Source organism: Apium graveolens, chromosome 7 (assembly GCF_009905375.1).
Source record: "Apium graveolens cultivar Ventura chromosome 7, ASM990537v1, whole genome shotgun sequence".
Classification (NCBI taxonomy): domain Eukaryota; kingdom Viridiplantae; phylum Streptophyta; class Magnoliopsida; order Apiales; family Apiaceae; genus Apium; species Apium graveolens.
In genome coordinates this window covers 15,420,841-15,440,822 of record NC_133653.1, presented here as the reverse complement: position 1 = coordinate 15,440,822, position 19,982 = coordinate 15,420,841, and the positions used below count along the sequence as shown (strand labels likewise).

The window sequence follows — 19,982 nt, the reverse complement described above, 5'->3', positions numbered from 1 at the left end:
GGTATAGACGCGCATAGTCCAAAAACTCAATTTCTCCAAACCTTTCGCATTTTTACTTTGTTTTGTTTATTAAATAAATTTATTAATTATATTTTTAAAGTAAATTAAAGTAAATTATATTTTAATTTTAAAATAAAGTTATCACAAAGATAATAATATATTTTAAAATTTTAATATGTCCCCCAATCACATATATGTTAATGTATTCTAATTAAAATTTGTATTTTAAAATATAAAAAATATAAAAAATAAATAATATAAAAAATAAATACACCTATATACATATGTTATGAAATATTTTGGTGCCCCGGTGCGCGGTGGTGCCCTAGGCGGCCGCCTTAACCAAAGGCCGGCCTGATCCGAAAGTAATAGCAGTTCTGGTCGAATCCCTGCAAGTGGCCGCATTATCAAATTTTTAGGAGATGGCATCCTTCTTAACCTCCGAAAGCAATAAAAGTTGTGTTCAAATCCTGCATATGGCCATGTTATCAAATTTTAGAAATAAAATTCTTAATATAAACCATCGTAATTCATTTTTCTTGGTTGATTTGACCCACGATTTAAAGGATAGAGAAAAACTATTTTGTTCACTGAATTTCAATTTCTTTGCGTTGATGTAATGTCTGGAATGTTGGTGTAGTGCCCACTCACTGGAGGTTAAAAATTCGAATCTGGTGTGAATGTGTAATTATTTAAAAATATATATCTTGATTCAAAGGGTTGGACATAATAACTTTATTGTTTTTATCATTTCATTCTTTCACGCTGGGAACAACAATCAAGTAGATTCCTTCTCTTCCGACTGCTGTATAATAATAATACCTTATACACCAAAGACAAATGTTAAGTATCTCTTGATTTCACAAAACTTTGTTATTTGCTAAAAACAAAAAGAATTTCACCTATGAAGAACTATAAAATCACATCTACTCTTACTTAAAGTAACTTTACTGTAAAAAAAATTATCAGCATCTCCCTCATTGACACATGTCGATGATTCCAATTATGTCAAAAACAAGTCGGGTGTGTGAAAATTTCACGAATTCAAATTTTGTGGGAGAAAGTGAGTACGTGAGTGTATTTAACAAAAAAAGTAACTTCACCAGAAAGGGAACACTATTTTTGTGCAGAGCAGCCCCCATCTGGGTAACTGGAATTACAATCCTTGACAAGTTGCCAGTGAATCCAAACTTAGTTACAAAGAGTTGGTCAAATTTTGTCAAAGTGGATCAAGATACATATCATAAACACAAGTAGTTTGAAAGCCGTGTGCAAGAATCATTACGAAATATCCTCTAGAATTAAATTCAAGATTACAACTTTACTTGGACTATGATAAACTCAAAGAAACAACCCATGTGTTCATCCGACATAATTGTATTAATAATTCCATGCATTTCTTAGAAGACATAACCAAGGCAAAACACATGATTGATTAACCAACCCTTCATTTTTCTTTTTGTTTGTATCAACTTGAATTCATCTTCATCCTTAACTTATCCTTCTTCAATTACCTTCCTATCGATAATAAGTTGTAAGAATATTCGTAACTAATCCTTTTTCTTCAATTACCTTCATGTTTATAATAAATTGTAAAATTATCCACAACTAATCATTCTTCTTCAGTTACTTTCGTGTTCATAATAAATTGTGAGAATATTGACGTTGACAAGGAGTTGAACCACAATTGGGGGTGACAAGGAGTTGAGCCTGAAACTTTTTATCGTAATTTGGCGATTACTCGTGTTTTGGGGTAAGAGCTCAATCAAGTACATAAAAAACACGGGTTTTATATCAAATTACCCACCGAACTCGTTAAAATGTATCAAGTAGCTACTCAATCTCCACGGCGACTCATTTAAACCACTGAAATACTATTATATATCACTCCGTTAGATTTTTTAAATTTTTTAACAGAAGTACTGTGTTTGTCGTGTATTTCTTTGATTATTATGGTTTATCAGCAAACTTGAGTGCCTCTCTCTCATCTGTTTAATTGATCCTAAAATAATCGTTATCTTCACGGGTAAATTAAAAGCTAGGTGGTCTGCAATTGTAGTATTAATTTGAGTAAAATTCAACAGAGATGAAAAGAATATGTCCTTTCAATTAGGACTCTCGTTGTTTATCTCAATTGTATATGTCGGGCAGTTTAACAAAAATATACGACTACAAATTTTTAAAGTTAACGTTTTCCGTCAAAAAGTTTTAAAAAACTAACGGAGTGATATATATTAGTATTTTAGTGGTTTACATGAGTCGTCGTGGAGATTGAGTAGCTACTTGATACATTTTAACGAGTTCGGTGGTCAATTTGATACAACACCCTAAAAAAACACATTTTATGGTTAAGGTAATCAATTGGTATTTAAGTTCATTCTTGTACCTTTCTGTTTGTGTGTGATTTTCCAGCATGTGCACTGGTTTAGAAATTGTAGTGTGCACGTAGCTACGCACGAAAGAACCATTCCATTATTCAGCATCTGCATTATTTCTCATTTCTGTTCTCCTCTTCTATTTAATTTCTCATTGGCATAATACAAACAATTGCTACTCCATTTTTAATAATAGATTCTCGTAATAAACCAGAGTACAATTTCATTGAACTGTGTACGTAATCACTAATTGATGAATCCTAAAAATTCTCTTCCAATACTTGAAAACATAAACACCAGCCCTTCTGAGCTGTGATTAAACCTAATGGCTTAGTTTATACTGAATGCATGGGAGGACTAGTCGCGGCAAGGCTCCTTCTTCGCTAGTCATGAGTCCGAATACTCATTCTCCTCTTCGGGTATATTTAAAATCTTCCCGAGTTGGAATTAAAATGCATTTAAAATATTTGTAACACACCAGACAAATATGTTTGTGTGGAAAGGGAACCCTGCAATCCTCACCACAGAAACTAGCTATTAGGTAAAAGCGCATGCAATCTGTTTTCTTGTCTCCAAGGGCCGCTAGCTTCAGTATACAGAGATAAGATGGACCAACTTGTATGTTAATCAAATTCAATTCAATTATATTTACATTCAGTGCACACAACAACCATTAATTCATGGGGTACCATTCTTTCTGTAGTATGAAAATCGATAAGCTCAAGTATAAACTATCTCTGGTGACATTAAAAGTGGATCCGCATTCTAAATTATTGCCAGTACACCTCAACAACAGATTTTAAAAAATGCAAATCTGGGCGTTACAAAGAGATTTCAAGTCTTATCCAAAAATAACGTCAGTAAATGCAGCTAAATTTTATACAAGAACGTAAATAGTGTAAATATGCTCAGTAAAAAAGAATTTTCGATGTTCTATATGATGGATTAAACAAAAATAGGAAGAACTCTAAGATACTGATAGAGACCTTTTTTGATATATTGTTCTACTTCATTTTCATGGATAAAGTTGAGTTTTAAGTTTGAGCCTACATGATTGACTTGAAGCAGATTGGCATAAACTTTAGGCTAACATTGTAGAAATATGGAGCCAGGGACCGGTGTTATGGTCCAGTTTACGGCATGAGGGCACTGGGCACGTTTATAAACGTTATCTGCATTTTTGTGGGGGTGGGGGGCGGGGGGTTGTTCGAGGACCCAAAGACACAAAGAGCCCATATGAAACTCACTTTTTGCAAGTGGAGAAATTCCTGAGATGGGGCACTGTCACTTCTTAATAATAGTGAAGTGAAGATAGTAATCGATACAAACAGGCAATATCACATGCATTTTAGATCATATTGTCACTCCACTTACTAAGCCATCCAACTTTATCCAAGATTACTGCAAGATCAAGTTTCTATAATTTTGTGATACAGTCATCAACTGAATCCGCTGGAGATCAACTTGATGATTCGGGGTTCGAATTTTCTACTGTAAAACCAGATTTAAGATCTGAGAATGTTATTCTATGGTGAGCATGACCTTTGAGAAGTCAATGCGGATAAAGTAACTTCACTAATATCAACTTCTACCCTCTGCACATGGCTTGATTCTAACTTCCAAGTGATGCTGTATCTAGTTCTAGGATGGTCATATATGCACGCCACTAATAAATTTTGTACAACTGTCTTACTGTATGGGTCCAGTAGAGTATAATTTTCATATTCAGGGCAATGGATTGAATTTTGTTGCTGTAACAGTTTACATGTACCATACAGTCCTTCACCTAATACTTAGGAAACCTTCTAAAGCCCAGAACAATTAGGACTCTATTTAATTGGGGAAGGGGGTGTTGTTTGCCAGGTCCATGAAGTGGTGCAACATACTAGCACATAAAAATCCTGAGAGTGTAATGTTAAACAAAACTGAGACACCATTTGTCAATTCAGTTCTATAGTATCCGGACTCGGACTAGTTTACTTAGCTCAGAATCCGAAACTGGGTATGGATAAGAGGACTCAGCATGTAAGCTTAACACAACTGATTTTTTGCACAATTTTAATCCTGAAAATGTAATGTTATAACTGAAGTACCATATGTTAATTCAGTTTTATAGTATCCGGACTCGGACTAGTTTTCTTAGCTCAGGATCCGAAACTGGGTATGGGTAAGGGCACTCAAAATGTAAGCTTAACATAACTGATTTTTTGCTCCATGGTAAGTCTATGAAGTGCCTAGTGGTAAGAAATTTATGAACACTTACTCATATCTTGATATGTCAAATTCATAGCATAAAATCAGATCGATTTCATAAGAAAAATCATATATGGATGACGGACCTTCCTCTGTATAAACAATCTGTCATGAGACCAGCCTGATACTTTATTTTGAACTAGATTTCTGGAGAGGGAAGTGTTCTGTTTAAGTATGAAGGATCTAACTCAAATTTCAAACCACACCCCTGTTTTTTAATTTTCACAAAGTACGAGGATAAAATCAAATAGTCCGGGTGATGGAGCTCCACCCTCCAGGTGCAAATGAAAGTCCTCATTAAACCCATCAAGAAAATTGACCAGGACTCCTCACAAGCAGTTTCTGAACATGAAATATTCTACACACTTGACTAATTTTTTTTTATTTCTAAAAATCCTTAGAACAAGAGGTTTAGAAAATATGTCTGAATTTTATACTGTGAATCAAAAACATAATGCAAAAATTTGCAATTTGCGGTCGTTAACTGCCAAAAAGTACGCAAACTTACGAAGGAAAAATGCTAATTGTGATGTAATGACACTCTATACCAAAAGAAAAAATAACAAGATCTTTTGGATTGGTGTTGGACTAGTATTCATCTGTGGCTAACCTAGACTAAAATTAACAATTAAAGATCACTGCTCATCTCATTTTCAATATATCAAATAATGTTCTACGAACATTCTCCGAGGAAAAGGAAATATCATTCACCTGAATCACTATAGGCATATTGGAGCTTGATATATTTGACATTTTCATGATCCACATGTAATCAGTATATGTGTGTCCAGTATAGGAACTTGAATCGACAGATTTCATCGTTCACCTTAATCAGTATATGTGCGTACGACATCCAGTATAGGAGCTTGACATTTTGGACATATTCCACTATGTTGTTGCAGCTCATGAGCGCATTTGTAACAGGTGCACATGTGACCGCATCTGAACAAAGTTGTAATAATTATTATACAATTAGTGTACATATAATTGAGGTGGTGCTAAAATAGAATTTATTAGAGGTTATATCGAAGTACCTGTACAGAAGAGAATCAACTTCTGCCTCAAAGCAAAGACAACAAGTTCCTTTTCTTGGTATTCTATCAGTAGAACCGGTTCCTTTAGTTTGAGCTGTAAGAGTATTGATTATTAGGTACCATCCTACATGTAATTCCAAATATAGTGTGCGTTGACTATATACTCACTTGAATGGCTTTTAACACTTTCAGCCTCCCGCATCATGAATTGCTGCATTTTCACCTGCATCTCCATGCAGGTGTGCAATGATTTTCGCAAATCATATATCTCCTTGTGAAGTTGCTCCATGTGTCCTCTCAAATTAAAAATGAGTTCCATCTCCTGTTACATTATAGAATTAGCTTTACATTGGTTGAAGGCTAGCTGAAGGATGAAGTTAAGCGAAAAGAGATAAAAGGGATGTAAAACTCACAATTGAAGGATGACTTTTACTGAGAGAGGAGAACTGCTGATTTTCCAAAGTTAGAGGATGAAATGATGCAACATGATCATCACTGACATAATTATCTTGGCCATGACTCCATGGACCAAATATATCTGCTGAAGCATAATTCATTGAAGGCGTTTGATTAAAATATTCATCTCCATCACTATGTTGTCTCCCCTCAGGACTCTCATCTTCTTCCTCTCCTTCTTGATAGTATTGAACGCCTCCCTTTTGCTCATTTTCTCCGTGTGCATACATTTCCTCATCTTCTTCCTCTCCTTCTAGATGGCATTTGATGTCTCCCACTTGCTCATCTTCTTCGTGTGCATACTTCCCCTCTTCTGTTACCACCTCTTCCGGCTTTACTTGTTCAACCTGATTATCCGTTGTAAGTGATTGTCCTTGAGTGCGTGAGATCATGAGTTGGTCTATCTTGTCCCTCATTGCACTGGAAAGAAAACTTGAAACATTTTTTCTGCATACATTAATCAACAATCATATTTTGTTACTTGCTGCCGTCTCTTAGTGATGGAATATATAAGCAGTTGCCAATTTCATTTTATTATTGTATGTCAATCAACAATCATATTTTCTACTTGGTTGCCTGCTCGTGACAATTAAATATATAAATATTGGAGCCTAATTCATCTACTGATAGTTTTCTCGACGTGCATTTAAATTTAATTATCCACAGTTTCCTGAATCATAGTCGGCAGTTATCTGGTTACCATTGTAAAACTATGTAGTCTCTATTCCATTCATAAAAAGATGATAGTTATTAAGGTCTGATGCATGTGGTATCTCAATTTATGTGATTTACATGAACTACTCAATTTCGAGTGTCTTGGTAGGAAACAAACAATTTAATAAATGTTTACTGTTTCATATCCGGACTTTTAGCATGTTGATGACCGTTCTAGGCAATTAGCTCAGTCATGTATATCACAGATGCCTTTTTCCTGTTTTATACTTCATTTTGATACAGATGGTGTTTTGTTTTTTGTTCAGGTTTTAAAAACACAAGTAGGGAATGGAAGGAAACTATGGCAACTAATATAAACATCAGAATTTAGTTAGCGTACCTTTCAAGTAGTTGCTTAATATCTCCATTATCATTGAAAGGATCAAGCATCTCATCGTATCTTTCTTGCCTGAGACATTCCCAGTCACTGCGTGGGCGACAAACATCATATATCCAGTCCATAGTAGGATCTTCTACGTTCTGATAATAGTGATCCTCTTCCCCTTCACTTGGTTCTTGAGATAAGTCACTCTTCCAGTCGGGAAAAGTTTCAATGGCATTCCCTCTATCTAGTTGCTCTTCCCATTCAATCTTCAAAAGTGGACTTTTCTCTACCAATTCATTCAGGGATACTATCGACTGCTCATCATCAACCTTCTCTTCAGCTTCATTCCTGTCTTCCCACTCATCAGGTAATGTTGCATTATCAACATAATTCTGATGTGGAGTTATCACATCATGACGACTAATATCTATTTTAACCCGATCAGAGGTAGACCAATCCTCCCCTTCTACGGTCTCATTGGATACATCCTGATTTTTTAGAATACTTCTCAGGTGAGTTTGTTCCCATGAATGAATAATATCTTTAAGTGACCTGGGGGTTGAACAGACAACATTTATGCTCTGATTTTCGATTTCTTCTACGTTATTACATGTGGAGTTTGAGTTGACATCAACCACAAATTTATGACGACTTTCCCCGTGAGTAACTTCAGGGGAATGAATCTCTTCTTTGTGCTGAGTCGAGGTGGTCGGATTTACTGCAGTATTAGTGTGATCTGTCACATCTTTGAGTTGAATGGAGGAAGAAGGATTATCCATGTTAGGAATAGAAGAATTATCCATGCAAAGGGTAGAAGCATTATCCACTTGAGGGGTAGAAGAATCATCCACTACCTCTTTGAGTTGACTGCCGGTAGAAGAATTCTTAACGATAGGGGTGTGATCTGCTATCTCTTTGCATTGACCGGAGGTAAAAGGATTTTTCATAGGGGTGTGATCTGCAACCTCATCGAGCTGAGTAGTGGTTGAGAATTTATCCACATCTTGGGCGTTGTTTATCACCTCTCTACAAGGACTTGAGCCAACTGCATTTGGCTCTAATCCTGTGCTAAATCTCTCCCTGAGTGCATTGTTAATTTCATAAAGAGTAGTTGTTAGCTAATGCAGTTTCATATGCAGAACAAAATTAGTACAGGCTTTCAAAGCAAAAAGGCCCAGTGATATGTACAAGCAAATGAGAAAGAATTAACCAGTTCATACAAGCACATGATGATAATATGAAGAAAAAAAGCCCTATTAATCAATTTTCATAGAAATGGCTTCCTAGCAAGTACAAGCTTCCTTCATGTCAGGGAAACCGCAAAAAAAAAATGCTGAACATATCAAAGTTTTTATGAAGACTATTTTTATCATGTTTTCAAATTTAAGATTTTAGTCACGATTTCAAAGTGATTCATCTTTCCATATCCAGAAGAGTTCCCGCAATAGAAAACATGTACACATAAGAGTAAAGATTCCTGGGCAATATACGGTATCCCAGATGTGGATACCAGAAAGGATATTTACCTGAGATGCATGACGCTGGATCCTTTGGAATGCTTTTTCCTATCAGATACCAGTGAATGTATCTGCTCACTGTCTCTTAATTCTTTCTCGTGGAGTATGATTTTAACTTTAAGCATAGCCTGTTGATCATTTTTCATGAAAAACAATAATTACTCAAGCATGCCTAAAACCATACAGAATAATCATATACATAAAATATATAATTTCTTTTGGTAATGGGTAATTGCAGAAATAAATACTCTAGCACCAGACTCTACCGAGTCCCAAACCCTCCTCTTGTTACCACGAGAAGAGGGTACCTAAAACCTGACAATAATATTTCCTTGATTACAAAAGTGAATAGCCAGTAACATAAAGAAGACAACAATACCTGAAGGCGGCCTCTGTGTGAGAATTTTGAAACAGCTTTACGCTCCCCTAAGTGTTGAATCTCCTGGTGTCTATTGCGCTCCAATTGCATAAGAAAATCATTGAAAACTCTGTGCCCTCTAATACGTGGTGCGGCTGGAAAAGCCCTATGACCTCTGATGTCAGAAGCATTGTTGTCAATAGATCCCAAGCGTTGAACCTCCTGTTGTCTATCGCGTTCAAATTGCATAAGTGAATCCTTAAAAACTCTGTGCCCTCTAATACGTGGTGTGGCTGGAATAGCCCCATGACCTTTGATGTCAGGAGCATGATGGTCAATAGATGTTCGAACTTTAGGCAATGAAAAATTCGCAACAAACTGCTCATTGCTCTCATCCCCACATTTCAGTTTCTTGATTATATCAGCCACCCTCATTCTCTCCTTTTCTGTTGAATTAGAATCCCTACTAGGACCTGTCCTATCAGATTCCGAATCCACAGACGATTCCTCTGCCATCGACTGGACATCTGATTTTTCCGCAACAGATTCCATAACGCTTGAATTTCTAATTTGTCCATCAAGAAACTGTGAATTGTCCGTAATTGTCGAACCTGAATTGCTCCTACTGCTACATGAAGAATAATTTATGTGATTGTTATTCGAAATCAAATTCTGTGACTCAGCCTCGAAAAATCTCCATTTCTGAACAATTGATGAAACACCTCTAGATGATTCTTTTTCAAACACCTCTCTAGCCATAGCCCATTTATCTTTATTATTTTCTAGTGACTGAGCCATAATAGAATCAGCTGCATTTTCAGGAGATGCAGAAAAGCAAGAATGAACCAAACCTTTTAGGTTTTGCTGAATACATGCATGACCATTATTCTTTTTTCTAAATCTATTTTCTCTACCATTATGGTCTCTCAACACACATCCAAATGGACTAGATGAAACAATTTCAACTTCAGAAGAGGCCATAAAATTTCCGAAACCTCGAAAACCTTTCCGAGATTTTACCACAAGAACAAGAAAGATTACCCCTTCATGCAAAAGGGGTGGAAGGGTGTCAAGACAATGGAGAATCCATTTTCAAGAAAATGTTGCAGGTGGGGTTTTTGGACAACCTTAATTACCCACAAAAACAGGTTCTGATAAAACAATGTTGTTTTCTCTCTGTTGTTTTTTCTGGATTCACTTTCAAAATGCTAATAATAGAAAAATGAGTAACTAACTTGAAGGTTTTATGGAGAATATGAATCCATAAGAGGGAGAAATTTATGGTAAAAATTAGTGTTTCACAAGGCCCCAACTACTCCATACATCAAAATTTTAGCTACTATTTGACTGTATCTAATAGCTACTGATCAGGGATAAGAAAAGAAAATTCAAATTTGTAGATAAACAAGTAGCTGTTACACAAAACTTGAATCTTGGATAAACGATTGCAAGATTCATGTTAAGATTTATTTAGTTATTGTGACATTTTTTTACCCACTAAATATAATTATTTATTGTTTTGACCATAGTATTATTACTTTTTGAGGAAATTGATATCTGAGGATATCAAAAATCCATAAACTTTATCCAAAAAGAAGTTAAATGTTACTAATTCTTTTCCCTTTTTTATTCCAATACTTTTTGTTTTTATAAATAACATTTAAGACTATAAATTCTAGATTTTCTAGTATTTACCGTTCCCATCTCGTAACGCAGACTCTTTATTTTCTACTATGGAATCTCAAAGCATACATTTCAAATATAAATATGCATTGATAGAGCGGCTTTTTTTTTTGAAACAGCATTGATAGGGATTCTGTGGGTGACATGACATCTCTGTCAAAATTGTACTTAGAAATCGAATTATTCGCTAATTACTACTTTGATTTACTTTTTAGTAATTTTAGAAATTATTTTATTATTTTTATTATTTTCAATAAAATATAATAGAGAATTATTTAAATATAATAAAAGGGTTGCAAATGAATATACTTGATTATAAACAAAACTCGGGATTGACTCGGTTAATTGAACTCGGTTCGATTTGTTTCCTTAAACGAGCCAATCTTGAATATAAAAATGAGTTCGGATGGGTAAACGAGACAAACTTTTTGTATGTTCGCTTAGCTCGTAATCGGCTCGGCTCGAATTCGACTCGGCTCAAATAATGTTTAAATATATTACAAATAATAAATTATTACTAATCACTTAAATATTTTTACTAGTATATGTTTCTCGTTATTTATTAATAATTTAAATATTTTAGAAATTTTGTTTATATATCTAAATTAAACACTTAATTTCCCGTAAGAAAACTATCAAGTATTTTCATCACGCACTATTCGTATATAATTATTCAATTTTCATAAACATCATTATATAACCTGAAATTTACAAAAAAAAATCAAATTGAAGTAAAATATCAAAACTGAATAAAATTTCAACATCAATAATTTAGAACATAATATATCGTTTCTAAAGTTATGAATGCCTGAAAATTTTAAAATAAAATTGGATTCGTTCTTAAAATTTGACTTGAAAAATAAAAAATTATAGATTAAGAAATAAGTGTACAGTGTGAGTATATATACGAATATAAGATAATAACTGATATTTAATATCGATTTAACTTTTAAAAGTATAAATTATACTTTAAGTTTAGTCGTGTAAAAGCTATATGCAAACTCTTAATGTACAACCTGACTTTGTTCGAACGCAGCACAATTGTTCGTGAGCAATCGTGCGTTAGTATCGGGTTCAACTCGTTTTTTAACGATTTGATCTTGAATATCACTTTCTATTCAGCTATCTCTACTTGGCTCGACTCATTTAAAAAAAATAAGGTCATACTATGTTCGTTTGCATCTCTATATGATATAAGATGAAGGGAACCTATTTATAGGTTTCAAGATTAAAAAATATTATAACAAAATTAATCAAAATTTACTTTTTCGAAAAACCCAAAATATATTAATAATTAATCCAAAAGATTACAAAAGGAACCAATATAAGTTTAAGGCTTCAGATACATAGTAGGATGCAAAGATATGATAATAAAGCATAAATAAACGACCTAGATAACTGAAACTACTGAAAGGACAACTAGAAAACTAAGAAATAATAGCATAAGACTGTAATTTTAGAAGTGAGGTGAGTACGGAGGCCTAGTTGAGAAGTAAGGATTATAGCCTGCCCCAACAATGAAATCTTCCTGCACTGCCTCATCAACTGGCATTACAATATGACCTTCGAGCTTGTCATTTTCAACTGCACAGTAATACTCTTTAAAATGCATATCCTTCATGAGCAAATCCAGGCGGAGGGAGAGTATTTGGACCAAAATTAATTAGGCCTTCCTCGTCGCTGAAGATTTCCACATCCTTATGCATTGGGTCACTGTGACCAAATCCCAGATCAAGGTTAAGCAGCTCTTCTATAGCTCTCACTTTCCTGGTTAGAGTGTAAAGCTGAGAGCATTTCTCACCTCCAAGCCTGTTGGTAGTAATTTAAATTTGGTTTTATGTTTTTAATTTTTAAAAAACTCAGTTGTCAACCCAAGGATGCAGCAGAGTATATTGTAGAGTTTGTTTCAAGATTTGTAGGATCGTGCTAGTACTGGAACTGCAATAGGAGTTTTAGTTGTTGGTTTTTAGGACTCAATAACTCTAAGCTATCTTTTATATATTTCGGATGTAATCTTCATTTCTGTTTAGAACAATATATCAATTTGTTTCTCAAAGTTTAAAGTCAAGTTACTGTGTATGTGTGTATATCAGCTTCGATCTCTTTAATTGGTATCAGAGCCACAGTATTCAGGCTATAGTACTCACAACAAACTGGGAAATGGATGTCGTAAAAGGTAAGACATGATCGTTTGGATTAACCTACCCAATGCTGGCCCGGAATAACTATAAGGAATGGGCATTGAAGATGAAAGTCTTTATACAGGCTTAAGGGGTGTGGATTGTTGTAGAACCCAGTGATGCAAAGGCAGCGGTTGACAGAGAAAAATGACAAGGTTGCTTTGGCTATGATCTATCAAGGCATATCTGAGGACATGTTATTGTCAATCGCTGGGAAGAAAACGACAAAAGAAGGATGGGAAGCCATCCGAGTAATGTTCCAGGGAGCTGATCGTGTGAAAAGGGCCATGGTTCAAATGCTAAAAGCAGAGTTTGAGTCACTCTGTATGGATGACAGTGAAAATCTTGATGACTTTTACATGAAAATGAATGGGTTGCTGTCTACAATTCGAGTTTTAGGAGAAGGGATAGATGAAATGTAGGTGATTAAGAAGCTACTTTGCTCTGTTCCGCCTAAGTTTCTTCAAATCACTACAACAGTTGAGCAGTTAGGGATTTAGAGAAAATATCAGTTGAAGAAGCTCCTCGGTCTCTTCAAGCTCACAAGGAGAGGCTCAAGGGCCAAAGCAATACTGCAGGAAGCAATCTTCTACTGATAGAAGAGGAATGGAACAAGCGTGAAATAAATGAAGGCAAACTTTTATTCATTCGAGAGGACTGGATGAAGACAACAAACAAGGAAGCCACAGATGGGCAGTCAAGCTTCAGAGGACGAGGTGGATGAGGTTACCAAGGGGCTGGACGAGATAGAAGCACTGTAAGATGCTTCAACTGTAATGTGATGGGGCATTATGCTGCAGAATGTAAGAGACCACAACGAGAGATGAATCAAAGGCCTGAGGCAAACATGGCACAAATCAAGAATGACCAACCTGTATTGTTGTTGTCAGAATTAGATGAGAGCAAAGTTAAGATGGAGCTGCTGAATGACGAAAATATTATTCCCAAGTTGGACACTAGTGCAAAAGAAATAAAAACCTCACAACTGCGGTACTTGGACAACGGTGCTAGTAATCACATGACTGGGGACAAGTCAAAATTCTCAAAATTAGATGAAGATATGACTGGAGAGGTAAAGTTTGGTGATGGGTCAACTATGTGTATTAAAGGAAATGGGTCGATTTCGTTTAAGTACAAGACTGGAGAAGAAAAGGTATTTAATGATGTGTTCTTCATCAACCCTGTGTAGCAATATTATTAGTCTTCGGCAAATGTTAGAACAAGGAAATAAGGTGGTGATGAACAGTGAATTTTTATGGGTATAAGACAATGATGGAAAGCTGCTGATGAAGTTAAGAGGTCAGCAAATCGTTTTTATAAGATTTTACTTAAAGAGTTCCAGAGTGTTTTCCTGCTTACCAAGTCAGAAGAGGTTTTATGGTTATGGCACATCAGGATATGGTTGTGGGTCTGCCAAAAATGGTACAACTTAAAGAGGCATGCAAGGGATGCTTAATGGCTAAGCAAACAAGGATGCCTTTTCCAAATCAGTCACATTATATGTCTAGAAAAGCACTAGAGTTGGTACATGGCGATATATGCGGACCAATCTCACCACCAACACCATCCGGAAAGAGGTATTTTCTACTTTTAGTCGACGATTTCAGTCGTATGATGTGGGTTTATTTTTTATCGACTAGGGATGAAGCATTTGGGATGTTTAAGAAATTTAAAAAATTTGTTGAGAATGGGCCTGAGAACAGAATTAAAGTATTCCGTACAGACAGAGGAGGTGAATTTTGTTCCGCACAATTCACAAGCTATTGTGAGGATGTTGGCATTCTTAGACATTACACTACCTCTTATTCACCACAACAAAATGGTATGGTGGAGAGGATTAATAGAACGGTTGTGGCGATGACAAGGAGTTTTCTGAAGGAGAAACAAGTTCTATCTGATTTTTTGGGTGAAGCAGTAAGGCATTCTGTATATGTACTCAACAGGTTACCTACACGAGCACTTTCAAGTTACACACCGTATGAAGCCTGGTTTGGGAAGAAGCTCGATCTTGGTCACATCAGGATTTTTGGGTGTTGTGCGTTCTTTAAGGTACCAAGCATTCACACAAAAAACTAGATGATCGTAGTAATTATGTTGTTTATCTTGGAAGGGAACCTGGTAGAAAATCCCATCATTTGTAGGACCCAGAAGAGAAAAGAGTACTTGTTAGCAGAGACGTAGTATTTGTGGAGTCAAAATTGTGGGTCTGGAATAATGTGGCTGATAATGCATGTTAGATATATTTGATAATGTCATGGCTAATATGATTTATGTTTAGTTGTTAGATATATTTGATAATGTCATGGCTAATATGATTTATGTTTAGTTTTCAGATCTTACTTAAACATGATAAATCAGTACTTACTGGAAGTCAGGACTTAAGGATATCAGTACTTATATTATCAGGAGATAATCATCAGAAGATGGATATCAGAACTTAAGTGCTGAAGGACGTTCAGATAAGGACATTAGCTGATTAAAGGAAAGAAGATCGAGATAAACATAAGAAGAGATATGCATGAAGAAGGAATTCCATGAAGAATAGAATACTTGGAAGAAAAGATATCTGATTGATATATTTTAGGAAGCAGAATTATATTCCATATCAATTAGCGATTATCTTGTAACTGTGTAGTATATAAACACAGACATAGGGTTTACACTATAAGTGTTATCAATATTCGAGAAGATTATTCATTGTAACCCTAGCAGCTCTCGTGATATTTGTTCATCACTGAGAGGTAACAGTTCCATACTGTAACAGAGTTTATTATTTCAATAAAGTTTGTTTTCTGTTACTTGAAATATTAAAAGTTCGATTTGATTGTATTTTACACTGTATTCACCCCCTCTACAGTGTGTGTGACCTAACAAGTGGTATCAGAGCCTATCTGTTAACACACATACAGTTAAAGATCCAAACACAATCATGTCTGACACAAAAACTCCAACTAAGCCTACCAAAACTGAAGAACCTCCAAAGACACAAATTCAAAGTCAGTATGAAACCATCAGAGTTCCCATACTGAGACCATCTGAATATGCCATATGGAAGGTGAGCATGACCATGTTTCTGGAAGCTACAGATCCAGAATATCTTGATAGAATCAAGGAAGGGCCTCACAAACCAACCAAGCTCGCTGTTGCAGTTGCAGGTGAAGCAGCAAAGACCGTACCAAAGGAGAAGAGTGATTATACTGCTGAAGATATCGCATCAATTGCTAAGGATGCTAAGGTACGACACTTACTGTATAGTGCCATTGATAATGTAATGTCAAATAGGGTAATTAACTGCAAGACTGCTAAGGAGATATGGGATGCTCTGGAAACAAGGTGTTAGGGAACTGATACAATTAAGAAGAACAGGAAGACAATACTCACTCAAGAGTATGAACACTTTGACTCAAAGGCTAATGAGTCATTGACTGATTTATATGATAGATTTGTTAAACTCTTGAATGATCTGTCACTGGTTAATAAGGAGTATGATCTTGAAGATTCAAACCTTAAATTCCTGTTAGCTCTTCCTGAATGTTGGGATTTGAAGGCAACAACAATAAGAGACAACTACAGTCTTGATGAAACAACTCTTGATGAAATTTATGGAATGCTCAAGACTCATGAACTTGAGATGGAACAAAGAAGCAAGAGGAAAGGAGGAAAGTCAAGGACAGTTGCTCTTAAGGCTGAAGAAGAATCCCCCAAGGCAGCTACCTCAAGAAAAGACAAGGGTAAAGCTCTTTTCACAAAGTCTGATACTGAGTCATCAAGTTCTGAAAGTGATGATGACTCAGATTCTGAAAGCTTTCCTGAGACTGATGCTGATGAGGAGATGATGAAGCTGTGTGCTCTTATGGTGAAAGGGATCACAAAGATTGCATACAGGAAGTTCAGGAAGGGAAAGAAGTTTTCCAGGAAAGGCACAAGTTCTGATAAGAAGAATTTCAAAAGATCTGAAGGCAGAGGAGGAAAGTCTGATAGAGGAGATTATACCAATGTCAAATGCTATAACTGTGGTGAGAAAGGCCACATATCTCCTGATTGTAAGAAAGTAAAGGGTGACAAAGGCAAGTCTCTTGTCACAAAACAGAAAAGCTGGACAGACACCTCAGACTCTGAAAGTGAGGAGAACTATGCGTTGATGGCAAATGCTGATAAAGAAAGTGCTGAGAGCAGTTCTGAAGCTGCTGAAACAAAGGTACCTCAGACTACTTATGCTTTTCATACTGATGATATTAATGAGTTGAAAAGATATCTTAAAACCATGTTTCTTAGTTATAGAGATCAAACTTTAACATGTGAAAGATTAACTTCTGAAAATCTTGCTTTTAAGAAAAGAAATGATTTCTTAGAAAAAGAGTTAGTTATGTTCCATCAAACTCAGAAGGATAGAGATGATGCTTTTTATGTTAGGGATGAAGTGCTAAAAATGAATGAATCTCTAAAAACTGAGTTAGAAAAGGAAAGAGAGATAATCAGGACTTGGAATAACTCTGGCAGAACAACTCAAAATTTGCTAAGTAGTGAAAATTGGAAAGAGGGCTTAGGTTATGGAGAGGATAAGAATGATAAAGGAACTGTAGAAATTAAGCCTGTTGTTAAGCAAAAGCCAAAGTTAAAACCTGTTAAGTTTGTAACTGTAAAGTCTGATAATGATAAATCAGAAGTTAGAGAGGGATTAACTTCTGACAAACTAAAACAGGAAAAGACAGCTGAAGTAAACATAGGCTTAATGACTAAGAAGCAACTTAATCATAAGCTGAAAGATGTTAAGAATGCAAACAAGGTAAAATCACCTAGGAAAAATAGGAATGGAAAAGAAGGAGTAAATAAAAGCAATGATTATAAATCTGTTCCTGATGCTCCTAGGAAAATATGTCATAACTGTGGAAGTTCTAACCATCTGGCCTCTTTTTGCAGGAAGAATAAGAACATAAACTCCTTATCTTCAAAATCAGGAGTTAAGAGTCAGTCTGTTAGATATAAACCACAAAATCCTTGTTTTCATTGTGGTAGTTTATGGCATTCCATTTATACTTATAAGGAATATCATAGTTTGTACTATGATTATTATCAATTAAAACCTTCTTTGAAGAAAGTTTCCATTGTTCCTTCTAGTGTAAATTCTGATTCAAAGTCTGATAGTGAAAGTTCTGTTAAGAAAAATGTTAACATAAACTCTGATGCTAAATCCGCTGTAAATGTTAACAAACTTGATAAGGCCAAAGGATCCAAGCAAGTCTGGATCCTTAAAACTAATCATTAGTGGTCTTTGTGATTGCAGGGCAACAGAAAAAATATTCTAGTTTTGGACAGTGGATGTTCAGGACATATGACTGGAAATAAAGCCCTGCTAACAGACTTTGTGGAGAAAGCTGGCCCAAGTGTTTCTTATGGAGATGGCAACATTGGAAAAACATTGGGATATGGCAATATCAATCTTGGGAATGTCATCATTAAAGAAGTAGCTCTGGTCTCAGGACTTAAACATAATCTGCTGAGTATAAGTCAAATCTGTGACAGAGGTTATCATGTTGATTTCTTTGAAGAACACTGTGAAGTTGTGAGTAAATCCAAAGGCAAAGTTGTTCTAAAAGGATACAGGCGTGGTAACATTTATGAAGCTAAGCTTTCAACAAGTGCTGATGGTTCTGCAATCTGTCTGATGAGTAGAGCATCAATTGAAGAAAGCTGGAATTGGCACAAGAAACTCTCTCATTTAAATTTCAACAATATAAATGAACTAGTCAAGAAAGATCTTATGAGAGGACTGCCAAAGTCAGTATTTGCTCCTGATGGCCTTTGTGATTCTTGCCAGAAGGCCAAACAAAGAAAATCTTCATTCAAGAGCAAGACTGAATCATCAATTCTTGAGCCTTATCATCTATTACATGTTGATCTATTTGGTTCAGTGAATGTCATGTCTATTACAAAGAAGAAATATGCATTGGTCATAGTGGATGAGTTCACTAGATACACATGGGTGTATTTCTTGCACACAAAAAGTGAAACTGCATCTATCTTGATTGATCATGTCAAACATCTGGATAAATTGGTCAAAGATTCTGTGAAAACCATAAGGAGTGATAATGGCACTGAGTTCAAGAATGTGATAAGGGAAGAGTTCTGCAAAAACCATGGAATTAAGTAGGAATTTTCTGCTCCTGGAACTCCACAGCAAAATGGAGTTGTTGAAAGGAAGAATAGAACTCTCATTGAAGCTGCACATATAATGCTTGAAGAAGCAAAGCTTCCAACCTATTTCTGGGCTGAAGCTGTGCAAACTGCTTGTTTTACTCAAAATGCAACACTCATTAACAAGAAAGGAAAAACACCATATGAGATGGTGAAGAAAAAGAAGCCAAATCTGAAGTACTTTCATGTATTTGGATGCAAGTGTTTTGTTCTCAAGACTCATCCTGAACAGCTATCTAAATTTGATCTAAAAGCTGATGAAGGAATCTTTGTTGGATATCCACTTTCCACAAAAGCCTTCAGAGTCTATAATTTGAGAACAAGAGTGATCATGGAATCTATCAATGTCTCTTTTGATGACAAGAATATTACTGGTCTTGAAGATTTTATTGATCATGATCAGCTGAGATTTGAAAATGAAGACTCAAGTACTGATACTGAAAATCCTGACAGTCTAAGTCCTGATACTGTAAACTCTGATGGATTAAACTCTAATGTTATTGAAACTGTGGTGACTACACAAAAGGAAGATGCACCTATGCAGGGGGAGCATACTCAAGAACATACCACATCTCAAGAAGCATCAGAACACACATCTGGCTCTTCAAGTTCTGATTCGTCAAGTTCTGATAAGCCAAGTTCTGATAGTGCTGAAAATCTAAATTCTGAAGAATCCAACTCAGAGAGTATAGTTTCAGGAGGAGCATCAGAAAATGAAAATGAAGACAGCATGGATCATGGGGGAGCATCCAGTTCTAGAGAAAACCTTCCATCTGCAAGGAAGTGGACTAAATCACATACACCTGATTTGATAATTGGAAATCCTGATGCAGGTGTCAGAACTAGAATAGGTACTTCAAACGAATGTCTTTACAATTCTTTTCTCTCTCGG

At 35.6% G+C, this 19,982-nt stretch overlaps 2 protein-coding genes across 2 annotated transcripts; one reads left to right on the top strand and one right to left on the bottom strand.

Annotated features, from left to right (window-relative positions):
- Positions 1–5,173: 5,173 nt before the first annotated feature.
- LOC141672263 (uncharacterized) lies at positions 5,174–10,209 on the bottom strand. Its single transcript, XM_074478823.1, has 7 exons — positions 9,054–10,209; positions 8,684–8,802; positions 7,173–8,237; positions 6,076–6,565; positions 5,831–5,984; positions 5,663–5,756; positions 5,174–5,570 (listed from the first exon to the last, which is right to left on the bottom strand). The coding sequence occupies exons 1-7, from the start codon at positions 10,011–10,013 to the stop codon at positions 5,456–5,458; spliced, it is 2,997 nt and encodes a 998-aa protein (XP_074334924.1). The 5' UTR covers positions 10,014–10,209; the 3' UTR covers positions 5,174–5,455.
- A 2,805-nt stretch (positions 10,210–13,014) lies between these two features.
- On the top strand, positions 13,015–14,084 carry LOC141673314 (uncharacterized). The gene is made up of 3 exons (XM_074480049.1): positions 13,015–13,313; positions 13,388–13,611; positions 13,696–14,084. Exons 1-3 carry the CDS (start codon positions 13,015–13,017, stop codon positions 14,082–14,084), a joined length of 912 nt encoding a protein of 303 aa, XP_074336150.1.
- The last annotated feature ends 5,898 nt before the right edge of the window (positions 14,085–19,982 follow it).